The 14,854-nt window shown below is 37.7% G+C and overlaps 2 protein-coding genes across 6 annotated transcripts; one reads left to right on the plus strand and one right to left on the minus strand.

The window, feature by feature from the left end:
- Positions 1 to 83: 83 nt before the first annotated feature.
- On the minus strand, positions 84 to 5,806 carry hmg20b (high mobility group 20B). Of its 2 annotated transcripts, none has more exons than XM_051910889.1 (9): positions 5,692 to 5,806; positions 4,500 to 4,597; positions 4,112 to 4,333; positions 3,877 to 3,997; positions 3,630 to 3,682; positions 3,447 to 3,513; positions 3,153 to 3,368; positions 2,938 to 3,070; positions 84 to 769 (listed from the first exon to the last, which is right to left on the minus strand). In XM_051910889.1, the coding sequence occupies exons 2-9, from the start codon at positions 4,575 to 4,577 to the stop codon at positions 757 to 759; spliced, it is 903 nt and encodes a 300-aa protein (XP_051766849.1). In that variant the 5' UTR covers positions 4,578 to 4,597; positions 5,692 to 5,806; the 3' UTR covers positions 84 to 756. The 2 variants fall into 2 exon arrangements, with proteins under 2 accessions (XP_051766849.1, XP_051766848.1); XM_051910888.1 differs by having other exon boundaries at positions 3,630 to 3,685.
- Positions 5,807 to 8,119: 2,313 nt separating this feature from the next.
- btbd2a (BTB (POZ) domain containing 2a) lies at positions 8,120 to 14,337 on the plus strand. 4 transcript variants are annotated; one of them, XM_051908614.1, is made up of 9 exons: positions 8,120 to 9,150; positions 9,346 to 9,465; positions 10,028 to 10,184; positions 10,404 to 10,509; positions 10,605 to 10,802; positions 12,089 to 12,281; positions 12,403 to 12,490; positions 12,692 to 12,838; positions 13,305 to 14,337. In XM_051908614.1, the coding sequence occupies exons 1-9, from the start codon at positions 8,561 to 8,563 to the stop codon at positions 13,464 to 13,466; spliced, it is 1,761 nt and encodes a 586-aa protein (XP_051764574.1). In that variant the 5' UTR covers positions 8,120 to 8,560; the 3' UTR covers positions 13,467 to 14,337. The 4 variants fall into 4 exon arrangements, with proteins under 4 accessions (XP_051764574.1, XP_051764575.1, XP_051764576.1 ...); XM_051908615.1 differs by having other exon boundaries at positions 8,120 to 9,060; XM_051908616.1 differs by lacking the exon at positions 9,346 to 9,465 and having other exon boundaries at positions 8,133 to 9,150.
- Positions 14,338 to 14,854: the final 517 nt, after the last annotated feature.

Here is a 14,854-nt window from a genome sequence, read left to right on the forward strand (position 1 = left end):
TTATGTTGTGGTCAATGTCACCCTCTACTGGATATGGATTCAATCACAGAAGAATAATGGAATCATTTAAAAGAAAGCAAAGGCATTCTTACCTGATTTTATTATATTTTTTCACCACAAGTTTTTTCCCCCATATTAAAATAATTCATACAGTCAAAAAATTCAAGTACATCACTTAAAGCAGTGTAAACTCTGACACATGAAATATTTTAATGCTAGAATTCATCACCCTTTGCAATGCCAACTGACTTAAGTTTTGTTCAAAAGGGAATACAACCAAAAATCAACATTATTCAGAAATTTTAATTCAGAAACCATCATGACTAAGAATGTTACTCAATGTTTAGAGTAAAAATTATGGCGCAGAAATTCTCAAGAGCTTCTTGCAATCCACAGCTCTGTGCAGTAAGGCTTCAGGGTAACTAATGTAAAACGCTGCACTTTACATTTCATTACGATATCTTTAATCCATGCTTTCTGTGGTTCTGGAGTTAGTCTTCCCATGATGTGCTGTAATTGTCAAAACAGCAATATGATTCATTAGGTGATTAATGTAAAGAAGTTTAGAATCCGCCGGCACCAGTGTTACAAATTAGCTTATCGGTCGAGCTAGCCTTGTGAAAATATCCAATTAAACTGTAACCGTATGGCCCTTGTTGCACCTTGTGAGGCAGACACATTCAAGGCAGAGCGTGGGGGTCCCAGGCCTTCCGAATACTTTGGTCAGCCTGATGTAGAACCTTTAGATCCCACCCTTCAAAGCTTCTCACTGGAAGAAAATGAAGAAGAAGAAGAAAAGATGACTACCAGATAGTATGAGCTTATGCAATGGTAGACAGTAACAATGTATTTTTACTCCATTACTGTAATTAAGTACATTTTTCAAGTATCTGTACTTTATTTAAAATACTGTTATATTTTATTTACACTTGTTGCACACTTGAATTATAACTTTATTTTTCCATTATCCACCTTTTCTCCTAACGAGCCTACAGCGTTTTAGATTATGGGTGGCACTTCCAGTTTGGGGAAGTTCCACTTTAAAAATTGAAACAAATCATTTCAAATCTTAAAGGGTTAGCGCACCCAAAAATTCTGTCATTATTTACTCACCCTTATGTCGGGACAGAAAGCTCTCAGATTTCATCAAAAAGATCTTCATTTGTGTTCGGGAGATGAATGAAAGTCTTACGGGTTTGGAACATCATGAGGGGAGTAATTAATGACAAAATTAAACTAACCCTTTAGTTTGTAGGTTGCGCTACAAATAATCTTTATCTATCAGTTTGACTGAATGAGCTGTAAAATTTCCTTCATGTTCTCATGAATTATTATTACTCAATGATCCAGTTAATTAACATTTTTGATTAATGCAACTTATGTTACATAATACATTTTACTACAGTGATATTTAACAAGTCCGTAATATTGCTGCGGAAATACATCACCCAGCTCATTATTGCTGTGATTATTATGTTTCTAGCATGTTATACTGTACGTTTGGGAACAGTTCTTTTAACCCTAACAGATGGAGTGTGTAGCCTTTCATTTCTTAAACAACCATGTAGGAAGACACATCATGGCCATATTCCAGGATGACAAGGCCACGATTCTTCAGGCTCAAATTGTGAAAGAATGGTTGGGAGGGAGCATGAAGAATCACTTTCACATGGGATGTGCTGGAGTAGACTTTACAGAGTGCTTGACTTGCATTGTCAATACAAGATCTTGACCAAAAATTGATGCACCTCTTGATGGAAATAACATCACAACAATGCAAGAGTTGCCTTAACTAATGCAAGAGTTAAGGCAAGACACCCCAGATCAATTGGGTAAAAAAAAAAAAATGAACTAATAAAACGAATAGATATCACCGTACTTTCCCAGTTGATTGATTACATTAAGAACTACAAACTTTTTTTGTATTACATTTTTTGAAATGTTATTTTTAAATATGTAAACCAGGTATTATCTAATTAAAAATGCAATAATTTGCATACATTTCCAGAACAAAAATCTGAACATACAATAAAGCCAGGTTCAAAGTTCTTATTTCATTTTGTTGACATATTAGTCAAAAGATTTTACAGAGGGGATTTTGGATATCTCTTTTTATCACTAAAATCAGGCAAATTATATATGGGCAAACAAAAATCCTCTGTAAAAACCTTCAGAACATAATTAGTAATAAAACTGTAAAGTTTGGTGTATGTAAATACTACTGAAGTGGAGATTTCTGGCTCAGTGGATGAAGAAAAAAAAAAAAACACATTTTGAGAAAATATATGTTTTGCAAATGAAATACAAATAAGCAAACAGATAAACACTTAAAAGTGTATTTTGCATGCTTTCTTTCCACTAGTCCGAAATAACATGTTATGAAAAGCCAAATAACTCAAAATATCAAAATTGACCAGTGCATGAAAATTAATGTTTTTGACTGTTTTTACTTTAGTTAACCCTTATGCTGTATTAAAAACCCTGTAGCACCAATGGGGCTAACGATAATCAGTTTCAAAAATTAATACAAAATCTGTCCTAATTGAAATAAAACAAGCTGACAAAAAGACTGAATCCAATATTTGGTGATAATATTGCATAACGAGAGATTTATAAGCTATTTTTTGTAAGCAGGTCATTTCTGATCAGGAAAAAGTATGGTGGGGAAAGAAAAAAAAAATCACTAAAAACCAAACCCGGGCCCGTCGCATGGGAGGAACAAGGAACAAGGAAGTCTCTAGCGTCAGTCGCTAGAGCACCTCTTGAGATCAGGGGAGTGAGGTTTACACACACAGCTCTTACTGGCCTACGTCCGTTACACTCAGGTAAAATTTAAAATGAGTACTGGAGTAATATATTCTTAGGGTATCTGTACTTAAGTACTTAATTTGTGTGCCACCAATGGTCTTATAGCACACAGTACTGCACAATATTTACCTGTCTAGGTGAGCTAAGAGCTCTTGTAGCTTGAGGACTAAGCCGCGATGCTCATGAGGCCTGCTCTCTAAAGCACTACTCAAGCGACTCAGGTACGAGTCCAGCGTTCCAATCGATGGTGTCTCGCCCGTGCCTGAATGAAAAACAAATTTGTTTTCCATTGCGACAAATTATCTATCATGGTACTAGCATTACGGACACTGTATTGTACTAACCTGGCAAGGGCACAGTGGCCAGGCTGCTGACCAGTGTCTGTTTGATCGCCTGTAGATGGCGCTGTAGAGCCTGGGTGCGAAGCTCATCCTGGCCCAGCTCAGCTTCCAGTCGCTCTTTAGCGCTGAACATGTCGGCAATGTGCTTCTGGAGAACCGCATTCTGCTCTTCGAACTCCACGTTAGCCTTGCGCAGTCGTCGCAGCTCAGCTTCACGTGCTGGGAATTGCATAATTTTAAGAAAACAGTTTTCCATGTTGAGGTTTATGGTTGGCTCTCTAAAAAAACCTAACTTACCTTTGTTTTGGTCAAGAAATTCTTCTGTGAAAATAGGGACATCAAATCTGGTTGTGAAGTCCGAGTTCTGAAGGAAGTCATTTCATGAGCCAAGTTGCAAAAACAATGCCCACGTCTTCCAAGTATCTACTTCAGGAATGGGGTGGAAACATTTAGGAATTCAGACTTTGTTTGTACACTTACCTTAAAACCTGTAGATCCTGAACTGTTAGCATTGATAATGACAGAAGCCACCTCTTCTGTAAAAAAAAAATTTTTTTAGAATGAATGAATTATAATAAATGCATCGCTCTAAAACCAATACTTGCACCATTGCTAAATTTTTAATTGCAAATTAAGAGTATACTGTACAAATAGGCAAATACAAACAGACATGGGAAAAAATGACCAGAAAAGTACTAAAATAACACCAAAAAATTAGCATTTTCACCTCTCTTTATTCTCTTGTCCTGAACTTTTGCACATGTGATCTGATAAGCTTCACTTTTCTGATACTCCCTGAGTTCTCGTGCATACTGCATTTTGTCCCTTTCGGCTTCATCTAGGTAGCGCTGTAAAAAAAAAAAAAAAGTTCAGTTTCATCAGAAGGATGATATTCCAGCTTAAAAGGAAACAATTTGTCAATTCACAAAAAAATATAATAATAATAATAATAATAATAAGACCTGCTTATCATTAGGAGCCAGACGGCTCCATTCTGCTCCGAGTCTCTTGGTGATTTCTGGGAAGGGAAGATCCGGGTGAAGGGCTCGGATGTGTTCGCGTCTCTCATTCAGGAAACGCACGTAACCAGTAACCGGAGCCTTGGGGCCATTTGGTAAAACCTTCTTTCTCTTCTTCCCTTTTGGCCAGCCTCGCTTCTTTACCGGCTGTGAAGTAGACTGGTTCTGTAACAAATCAATTCAAATTGATATGAATCAAATTTGGGAAGAGTGTTTTAGGAAAATATAAGTGTGCTTGACCATGCTGACCTTTTACAGTGACTCAATTACATGTTTGAAGTACTTCTGTGATATATAATAGACAAGGTTATTGAAGAAGTCCTGATCTTACCTCATCCTGTGCCGAGTCAGTGTGTTGAGAGTCTTTAGATGCAGGAGCATCAGTTTGCTCTTGCTTTACACCACCCATAACATGAAGTTCAAGGAATTCTGGGACACAGAATTAAAGAGTATCAATTCAGATTAGATGAATTAGTTTTTTTTTTTTTTTACCTAATCAATAATATCATACATGCATTGGTTGTGTTAAAGCAACAGTGATGTTTGCACATTTAGATCACTATCTACCACTACATAACTCAACTACATATTTGGGTAGCTATGTTATTATAGTTAACTAAATCTAAAACTGTTTAAAAAACAAACAAACAAACATATAACAACAACCATTTTCATAACTTGAAATAAAAAATTAAAATTAAAAATCTTAAACTTTTATTTAATCTCGGCCCGGTTTCACAGACAGGGTTTAGATTAAGCCAGGATTAGGCCTTAGTTCAATTAGGGCATTTAAGTAGCTTTTATAAATGTGCCTTATAAAAAAAAACAAAACATTACTGTGTTCATCTCGAGACAAAACAACGACAGTGACATATTTTAAGATATGTCAGTGCAAGTTGCTTTTAGTTAAAACAGCCTAAATATGCATTTTAGTCCAGGGCTATCTTAATCCTCATCTGTGAAACCAGGGGCTAGTTTTTAGTTTAGTTTAACTTGATGTACTAAAGTTAAATATAAAAAGATGAATAAAAACTATAGAGACAAAAAAACTAATTTAAAAAAATGACAAAACAAATTATTAAAACTTTATCAAACATGGAAAATATAAACATAAATAATTTAAAATATTAACGAAAACTATTATAGTATCCCAATGATACTAAAATAACACACAGCCGCAAAATGTTGTCAAGATAGGCATCATTTATTTATATTTGGAAACACAGCCATTATATAAAAATCGATTGTTGGCGTATTCGTGTTTTGCTTACATAAAAGATGTAAACGTACAGGTGAGTTGGACCTTTTGGTGAATTAATGTTTAAAAATGACTTCTCTCTGCATAACCGGTTATTATTATTATTATTAGCTAAAGTAGCATAGTTGGCTAACTAGCCTCTGCTGAAGCTCAGATGACCTAAATAAATTGCGTCATTTCAAAAGTTTATTTATATATATTTATGTCTATCTGTTTGTATTTATCAGTATCGTTCGTGCGGTTAATACACAATATTAACACTTACCTAAATTAGTGCCTGTTTTCTTAACCCACACGCTAGCTCCGCCACAATCGTTGGTTTGATTGACAGTTCCTTGGTGGTTTTGATTGGTTTGTGGGATTTGTTAGGCGGGGTGAACGGCAACGTGCTTCGTTTGCATTGCGCATGACTGGAAATAAAGTTGTTATTATGTATAATATCAAAGCCGCTTTCCATTTTTGATAGAGCATTAGTCAATTTTCTATTATGACTACAGAATTATATTCAACAGTTTTGCTATTGAGTAAACTTGAATCAATTCATAAAGTCGTATTTTCGTACAGACAGGCACCCTTTATTTTCTTCCACTTCTCTTTAAAACTAAGATGTCTCACATAAATTGTTTTTCTTTACGTTTCTAGCATTTACAGTACTTCATGATAAGGTAGTGTTAAATCCTTGGAATTTAAATGAATAATTTTTGATGATTTCCATGTCTAATAAACCTCTTATGAAATTTAACTATGGTTTTACTATGATTTTTGTTGTAAAACTATAGTAACTACAAAATTAACCGGTTTTACTTTAGCACCTTTATAGCTTAACTATGGTTTTGTAGTGTCATAGCAAATGCAAAAATCATTTGTTCTGTGGGAGAAATAATTGATTTTATTTACTTTCGTTGTCATTGTACTTGTAAAAGTAACATTATTAATCTCAGCAATAAAAAAAAAGTGTTTGTACAGCTCCATCAAGTTAATTAATCAAATATTTTAATAATTATTTATTTGTATACACCCAGGGCTGGAAATGGGAGGTAACGCGGGGGAACGGAGTCCAGGTTCAAATTCTTTCTTTTTTTTTTTCTTCTTTTTTTTTTTTTTTAAAAAAAAAAAGGAAATTAAAAGGTTTTCTTTATTTTATTTACTCAACTCAGTGCAGCGCTTCTGTGTTTACGTCCGAACGCCGGCTCAGTATTGGCCGACGCTGTTCACGTGAGCACCACGACGCATACGTGTGATGCAGGAGCCAGCCAGTACAGACAAAGTCCCTTTCTGTTATTCTATAGTCTTTGGTACAGATCTGCGTTCTGACATTGAACACGGAAGCGCTGCACTGTCTTCAACGCAGTGGCATGCACTTTGATTGTGAAAGTGAAAAGTGCCCTTTGAGGTTGCATCGTGGTCCCCCTGCATTCCCATTAACCCCCTTGCTTCACAGACTTTTCAACAGTATCATTATTTCTGTTTTGCAGTAATTTAAATTATCGGAAAAGTACTGGTATAAAAGTTCGGATACAAACACTGATGTCTACATGTCTACGGTAGCGACCAAAATAAAGCAAATCACTTGAGGCTACATTGTATAAAATACATCATTACACCAGTAGGTGGTGACAAGTGAATCATCCAGTAATGAAACAAGTGAAGTCTTTATGAGTGAGTCACTGAATAATTTATTCAAACCAATTAAAAAATCATTCAAATTTTTAAATAAACTGTAGCAACTAACATTTTGTCAGAACCTAGTAACTGTGATCTCTTTTTTTAAAAAAAAAATACGATACTCAATTTTCAGAATTGTGCAGCTCATTGAGAAAAACAGTATCATAACCTCATGTGATGAAGCAGGCTGTGAGAAGGAGGGGGGAGAACAACTCATTAATACTTTTTAAATTCTTCTTTGAAAACATTAGAATCAGCAGTTGAAATTATTTCTGAGAATTCTTATATCAGAATAGAAAACTACATGTTTAGGTAGCAACATGGTTTTATATATATATATATATATATAACCTCCTATGTCTATATGATAACATCCTCAAAACAATAAGTTTTATAAAATAATAAACATCACATTTCAGCCCGTTTAAGTAGGGATGAGTCAATATTATATATCCTAGATACATTATTATTCAAATTATTTAGATTTTTAGAATGCACATTAGTTTTCCTTTCCCTTAAAACTGGATTCACCTTTAAATGCGTTTAGTAATTGTTGATTTTCAAAGCACTATACTGAGAGGTATAGCCATCCAAAAACATTTTACAGTTTTTCTACTTTAACCTGAAGACAAATGTTTTTTAAAATGTTTGTGTGACCTGTTAAATTCTGCATGCACCATATATGTAGATTCTTACACAATCTTTAATTTGGCCAAAATTACACAGGCTATCTTCAAGCAAAGATAACGTGTTTGTGCCACACACAATTCATAAATGTTGTTCACTGACCTTACATTGTGCTTGTCTTGATACTCAAGAAAAAAATAGTTTGGAGGAAACATGAAATATGTTTATTGTTAGAAGATTTTATATTTAAATACATCTGAAAAGTCATTTACTTTTCATTGAAAATAAAAAAGTGATGAAAAATAATATTCTTTATAGGCTATATATATATATATATATATATATATATAGGCCTAGGTGTGGCCCAGGTTTGGCATTACTGTGGGGACCCTCAAAGTTATAGGTATTCTCATAATAGATTCTATAAAAGAAAACAAAATGATATTTATTGAATATAAATATATAATTTAAAATAAAAAACAAGTAAAAAATAAAGAAAAAACGGATGTGAGTCAAGAACCTGTAGAATTGTAGCCTATTATTCACACAGTTCTAGTAAATGTTTTTCGGTTTAATTGAATTAAAACACTTAATTTGTGACATGTGGGAAAAGTTGCTTTCAGTTTCATGCCACTTTCCACATTTACACTTTCTAAAATAACGAATTTCCTCGAACACCTGCCTCCTCTCCAATAAATCGTCAGCTAGAGAATAAAACTGTCACATCCTAAGCATGAAAACTAAAATTAATTACAGACAGGAAGGCCAAACTAATTAAAAAGGGGTTCGATGATGTTCAAGTCTCTTGTGGGAAGGCAGTCATTTGGCCAGTATTTCTGGTTATGCGCTGTTGTGTATGTTTATTCCAGCAAAGCCTGCAGTGTTCACCATCCAAGATGGCTGCGGGTGAAAGCAATAGCCGATCCTCATGTCTAAACTTGTCTAATTCGGGGCCACTTGGCAATGCACCGCCGAGCAACAGCGCCCATTCTTCACCCGCGAGCAACGGGGGATCCATGGGTGCAGTCGGGGGGATTAACCGGAGCGCGGGGAATTCGAACCCCCAATCAGGCCCGGAAAACGGCGGAGGCGCCGAGACTGCGGTGAGAAGCACGCCGAGCGCGCAGAACCCTTCCCGGCAGTCAGTCGGTCAGAGCGGAGCGACTTCAGGCGCTGCGTCAAACATGACGGCGACATCATCATCATCATCCTCGTCCGCGTCTACCGCATCCGCCGATGCGTCCGCCGCCGTCCCCTCGCTTCCCAGCAGCCCGGCTTCGGTTTTGGTTTATCGAGAGCCGGTCTACAACTGGCAAGCGACAAAAAGTACAGTGAAAGAAAGGTTTGCATTTTTGTTTAACAACGAAGTGCTAAGTGACGTCCATTTTTTGGTTGGGAAGGGAATGGGAGTGCAGCGCATTCCAGCGCACAGGTAGGGATGAATAGCGGTATGTTTGTATGTTTTATTTGGAGTCATTCTTTTAATTACTTTGTATATTGCAATAAAAAGCTAATGCCAAACTCTCCCGCTCGATTAATAAATTAAAGTATTTGTTTCGGCGAGGATAAATCCATATTTATTCCTCAAATGGCCGTATTTACAGCCCGATCCCGTTGCTCTTCGCAGATTTGCTCTCGCTGTGGGAAGTGCCGTCTTTGATGCCATGTTCAACGGTGGCATGGCAACAACGTCGACCGAAATTGAACTGCCAGATGTGGAACCGGCTGCATTTCTAGCCCTTCTCAAGTAAGAATGGGCCGCGTAATGCTTCGCTGCACGCTTAATGCTCTGTACTGCTCTTCTGTGTGTTGACCCCTGTTGTCGTAACGTCCTTCAGGTGCCCTCTGCCATTTAACTGCATTCAGCAGACCCTTACAAACATTTTTCATGATATATACCAGTGGTTTCCGCCAATATATCATACAGTTACTGTTGCTACTAACAGTGTGAGAAGCTTTTGAATTCTTTGTTAGTTTTAAAGTATTGTGGTGGCTATAACTGATATTTTGGTGGAAATCATTACCATGGTAAATGTTTGTCAAGGGAAAATAAACCAGAATTTTAAAATAGACACTATTAAACAGGGATCAATAATGTCTGTTATTCTGTCTATTTATATCTGTCTGCCCCAATGTTCTGATCGATCTAGTCTATCGTTTTGACTTTCTGTCTGTCTATCATTCTGTTGTCCTCTATCTGTCTGTCTGTCAGGGTCTCTAATCCATCTGACAGACTGTAGCTTAATTATATGTCTTTCTGTGAATCTGTCAGTCTATAATTGTTTTTTTTTTCCATTTTGTAAATACAGATTTTTATACTCCGATGAAGTGCAAATTGGACCAGAGACCGTTATGACCACACTGTACACAGCCAAAAAGTACGCAGTACCTGCACTCGAGGCCCACTGCGTCGAATTCTTGAAGAAAAATCTACGTGCTGACAATGCGTTTATGTTGCTTACCCAGGTAATCACAGTCAGATTTCATGTTGACACTGGGAACTGACATATTGAACATCACCTTTGTTTCAAGTTTGTTCCCCCGGCCATCTTGAGTTCCCATGTTTGACAGCTTCCTTTCAAATTCTAGCAAACAGAGCCTCAAGCTTATTGAGTGTGTTCGTGGTCTGCTTTTGTGCACAATCTATTATAGATTATATGAAAACATGGTTCCTTTTGCTTTCAGGCACGGCTTTTTGATGAGCCCCAGCTGGCTAGTCTCTGCTTAGAAAATATCGACAAGAACACAGCTGACGCGCTAGCCGCCGAGGGCTTCACAGATATTGACCTTGGTATTGCTCTTAAGTATCAACTGCTCAAATATCACAACAAAATACAATCGGAAAAGTGAGTTAGAAATAGACGTTTTATGTTCCCTCCTGCGCAGACACCCTCGTGGCAGTCCTGGAGAGAGACACGCTGGGTGTACGGGAAGTGCGTCTCTTCGGGGCTGCGGTTCGTTGGGCGGACGCTGAGGCCCAAAGGCAACAGTTACAGCCCACGCCGGAAAACAAGCGTCGAGTGTTGGGAAAAGCGCTTTCCCTTATTCGCTTCCCGCTCATGACTATTGAAGAGTTTGCAGCAGGTAATTTTCATCAAATCCTTGATGCCAGTTTACCTTGATGTCGATTTACTAACTGTAATAAAAGTATTTGTATTGTGGGAATTATTACAATTATGAAACAAAATTTGCTGAATGCTTTTCTCAAAAGTGGATCTGACAGTCTAAGCTTCTCCTGGAGGGCCAGTGTCCTGCAGAGTGTAGCTCCAACCAGCTCCAAAACACCTGCCTTGAAGTTTCTAGTAATCCTGAAGACGTTGATTAGCTGGTTCAGGTGTGTTTAAAGGGACAATTAACCCAAAAATGAAAATTTGCTGTTAATTTACTCACTCTCAGGCCATCCAAGATGTAGGTGACTTTTTTTCTTCAGTAGAACAGTAAAGAAGCTGAAACCGTGTGTCCTCTGAGATTAAAAAAAACATATGCAGACAAAACAAAATTAATACCCGTGGCTCCTGATGATACATTGAGGTCTTGAGAAGTGAAACGATCGGCCTATGCAAGAAGCTATTATTTTTACCTCTAATCCACAGCCTTGGCAAATGGTCCTGAGCGCGTTCACGACGGTCTGGAGCTCAAGCTTCTTGTCGCATAATGATGTATGCGAGGGAGCGACCTCACACATGAGCTGACGCTTTTTGTTTACTACAGAGAGGGAGGGCGCGTGTTGTATACCAATCATCAAAATGGCACTTAACCGTGTTTATCCTGATTGTTGCAACCGATTTAAAAATAAAAAATTACATCTCACTCGGGAAGATTGACTTTTCTATTGTGATGACCGGTACTTTTAAACAGCTTTAGACGTTCGTACTGCTGGTGAACACACGTCCTCCCTCTCTGTAGTAAACAAACAGCATCAGCTCATGTGTGAGGTCGCTCCTGCGCATACGACATTACGCGACAAAGCTTGCGCTCAGTTTCTTGCATAGACTGATCGTTTCGCTTCTTAAGACCTCAATGTATCGCCAGGAGCCGCGGGTATTAATTTTTTGTCTGCATATGTTTTTTTTGAATCTCAAAGTGACGACACCAATTGACTTCGAGTATATGAATTACAGAGGACCATGGTTTCAGCTAAAAATCTTCTACTGAAGAAAAAAAGTCACCTACATCTTGGATGGCCTGAGGGTGAGTGAATTAACAGCAAATTTTCATTTTTGGGTGAACTATCCCTTTAAGTAGGGTTGAAGCTAAACTCTGCAGGACAGTGGCCCTCCAGGAACTGAGTTTGACACCCCTGGTCTAAGCTAACAGACTTTCCGAGTGGCAATAGCCATAGTGCTAAACCTTGTGTATGTGTGCAATAGGTCCAGCTCAGTCTGGTATACTCACAGATCGGGAGGTGGTCAGTTTGTTTCTGCATTTTACGGTCAATCCGAAACCACATGTGGAGTTTATTGACCGACCTCGCTGTTGCCTCCGGGGGAAAGAGTGCAGCATCACACGTTTCAGTCAGGTGGAGAGCCGCTGGGGCTACAGTGGAACCAGTGACCGCATCCGGTAAGCATGTGTTTTTAAAACCATCGACTGACAAAGTGCTGAGATGTTGAAAGGAAACTTGTGGAGTTTATTCTACCCATTTTGTTTAACTGTTGTATGCTTGCATTCAAATTCCTTACAGGTTTTCAGTGAACCGCAGAATATTTGTGGTGGGATTTGGGCTCTATGGGTCCATACATGGTCCAACTGACTATCAGGTTAACATCCAGGTGAGAAGCAAGCACTTTCAATAATTTTCATTTCAAGTCTATGAATCTTGGTTCTTGGCTAGAATAGGCTGTAGAAGCAGATAAGAAGCAGATTTTATGCTGCAAGTCTTGCTGTGCAATGCTTTTTCTTTGTTTTGTGCTTAAAGTGTGAAAATGTGGCAGTACGTAAGTGGTAATGGTGCATGTTTTCCTCTAATGTAGATCATACATACAGACAGCAACACAGTTCTCGGTCAGAATGACACAGGCTTTAGCTGCGATGGAACAGCCAGTACCTTCCGAGTCATGTTCAAGGAGCCTGTGGAAATTCTTCCCAGCGTCAACTACATTGCTTGCGCCACCCTCAAGGTAAAACAGACTCAGAATTTGAGTTTCCTTGTCTATTAGCTTTTAGGGCATATATATGCTGTTATGCTATTATAAATACCACATGCCACCGATATGCAATAGCAAGTGGCGAATCATGGTTCATCGTGTCAAAATCCAGTAATTTCAATAGGAATCTGCGTGATGGGAAATTTTGCATGATGACGAATGATTTCCCCATGAAGATTCTACACTGGGTTCTAGTTTGTCAAGCAAATTTGCTGTTTTGACCTACAGAAAGCTGTTTATTCTGAGCTGTACTTCATATATTGCTGCAGTATTGACAATGGATCTTTTTTTGCCTGCTTGACCACAACTTTAGATCCCTTAAAATCCCTGTTACCAAAGAATAAGCTTAATTACAACGAATTAAGTAAATTGTCAATTATTCTCTCATTCATATTTCATGAATTTGAAATGAACTTTTGATGGGCTCATGCTTTTGCAGGGACCAGACTCTCATTATGGGACTAAGGGGATGCGTAAAGTCACACATGAAGCCCCCGCTACTGGTACCAAGACCTGCTTTACATTCTGCTACGCTGCAGGCAACAACAACGGCACTTCCGTAGAGGATGGACAAATCCCAGAGGTCATCTTCTACACATAATGACCAAGCAGAATCATCTCATGATTGAAGACTCTTGCATTGCATTTTGTGGCCAATTCACTGGTCTCTATGTAGACCGGCGACCAAATACTGATCTCTCATTTCTAAAGGCTTTTGTTTTTAAGATTTGAAGCATGAGAATTCAGTCCTTCGAAGTGTACTTAGGGTACAGTTTCTGTTTCTTCCCAAGTAGCAACTCGTAGTACCACTTTGATGTTATGAACAGCCAATTTCATTGCTAATTAATGAACAAATAGCCGAACTCTGTCATTGCAATGATCTACTACAGGTACAGTTCATTAACTCTATAGAAGGCAACATTCTTTCATTTGTCCGTTTTATTTGAATGTTGACAACAGGGGTTTCTTTTGGTTCCATGTTTGACCCTTGATTGTTCAACTTATCAGTCCTTCAAATCGCACTGATGCACTTCAGCTCCAGGCGCAACAGCAAGTTTGGGGAAAGTACACTACATCTTGATTAAGACTTCAATTCAATGTAAAACTGACTGTTATGTACCCATTTTGAGTGGCCTGCACCCCTTGATAGAGGTGAAACTCAATTTCTTTGATGGCAGTGTGATCAGTAGATGTTTATATGGTGTCGTTTTAAGATAGTTGCCCACCTTGTTAATAGTGATAAACCACAAGAGCACTTGCATTCATAATGCCACTATGTATAAAATCTTGAAGTATTGACTGCAGTGAAATACTGAACACATTTCTGTTACAGAATTTGAATATTTTCTTGAGATGTTAAGGAAAATGAACAGGAAACAGCTTCATGAATGTACCAATGCTTACCTTGTAAGCACTGTAAATATAATGTCCTTGTCTTGTTTCTGTATATTTAATTAAAGTCTGCACCCCTAGTTTGGGTCACAATGAATCAATTTATGCAGCATACACAATAGCTAATACAATTTAATATTTGTGAGTGGTGATTTATGCAAAACTTGTTAGAATGCTTCTTTGGTGACTTGGTCTTTACTAAGCAGTTAAAAAAAAAAAGTTGAATCTCAGGTTTCTTCTTGAAAGGCTATAGGTATTTTTGCCCAAGTCAGACTGCTTCGAAACCAACGCACCAGTCATGTTTGCCTATTCTTGTTCTCTTCACAAATGTGTGGGACAAATGGGAGTGCTTAAAGTTTAATACTTTGACGTTAACTATGTACTAATAAAGTGATTGCCTTAACAGGCCGCGTGAATTAGAGTTGGCATGCAATCAATCAAATTTTAACTAATGGACCTTAATCAAGAGTAGACGGTGTTTAACTTGGCAGAAATGGGAGAAACAAAACTGGGAGGTGTTAGAAATTCAGTACATTCAATAAGTTACTCAGTTTTCATGCATCAAATTATATTTAGCCTGGCTAAAGTCCTAGAACA

The sequence above is a fragment of the Ctenopharyngodon idella genome, chromosome 10 (genome assembly GCF_019924925.1).
Source record: "Ctenopharyngodon idella isolate HZGC_01 chromosome 10, HZGC01, whole genome shotgun sequence".
NCBI lineage: Eukaryota > Metazoa > Chordata > Actinopteri > Cypriniformes > Xenocyprididae > Ctenopharyngodon > Ctenopharyngodon idella.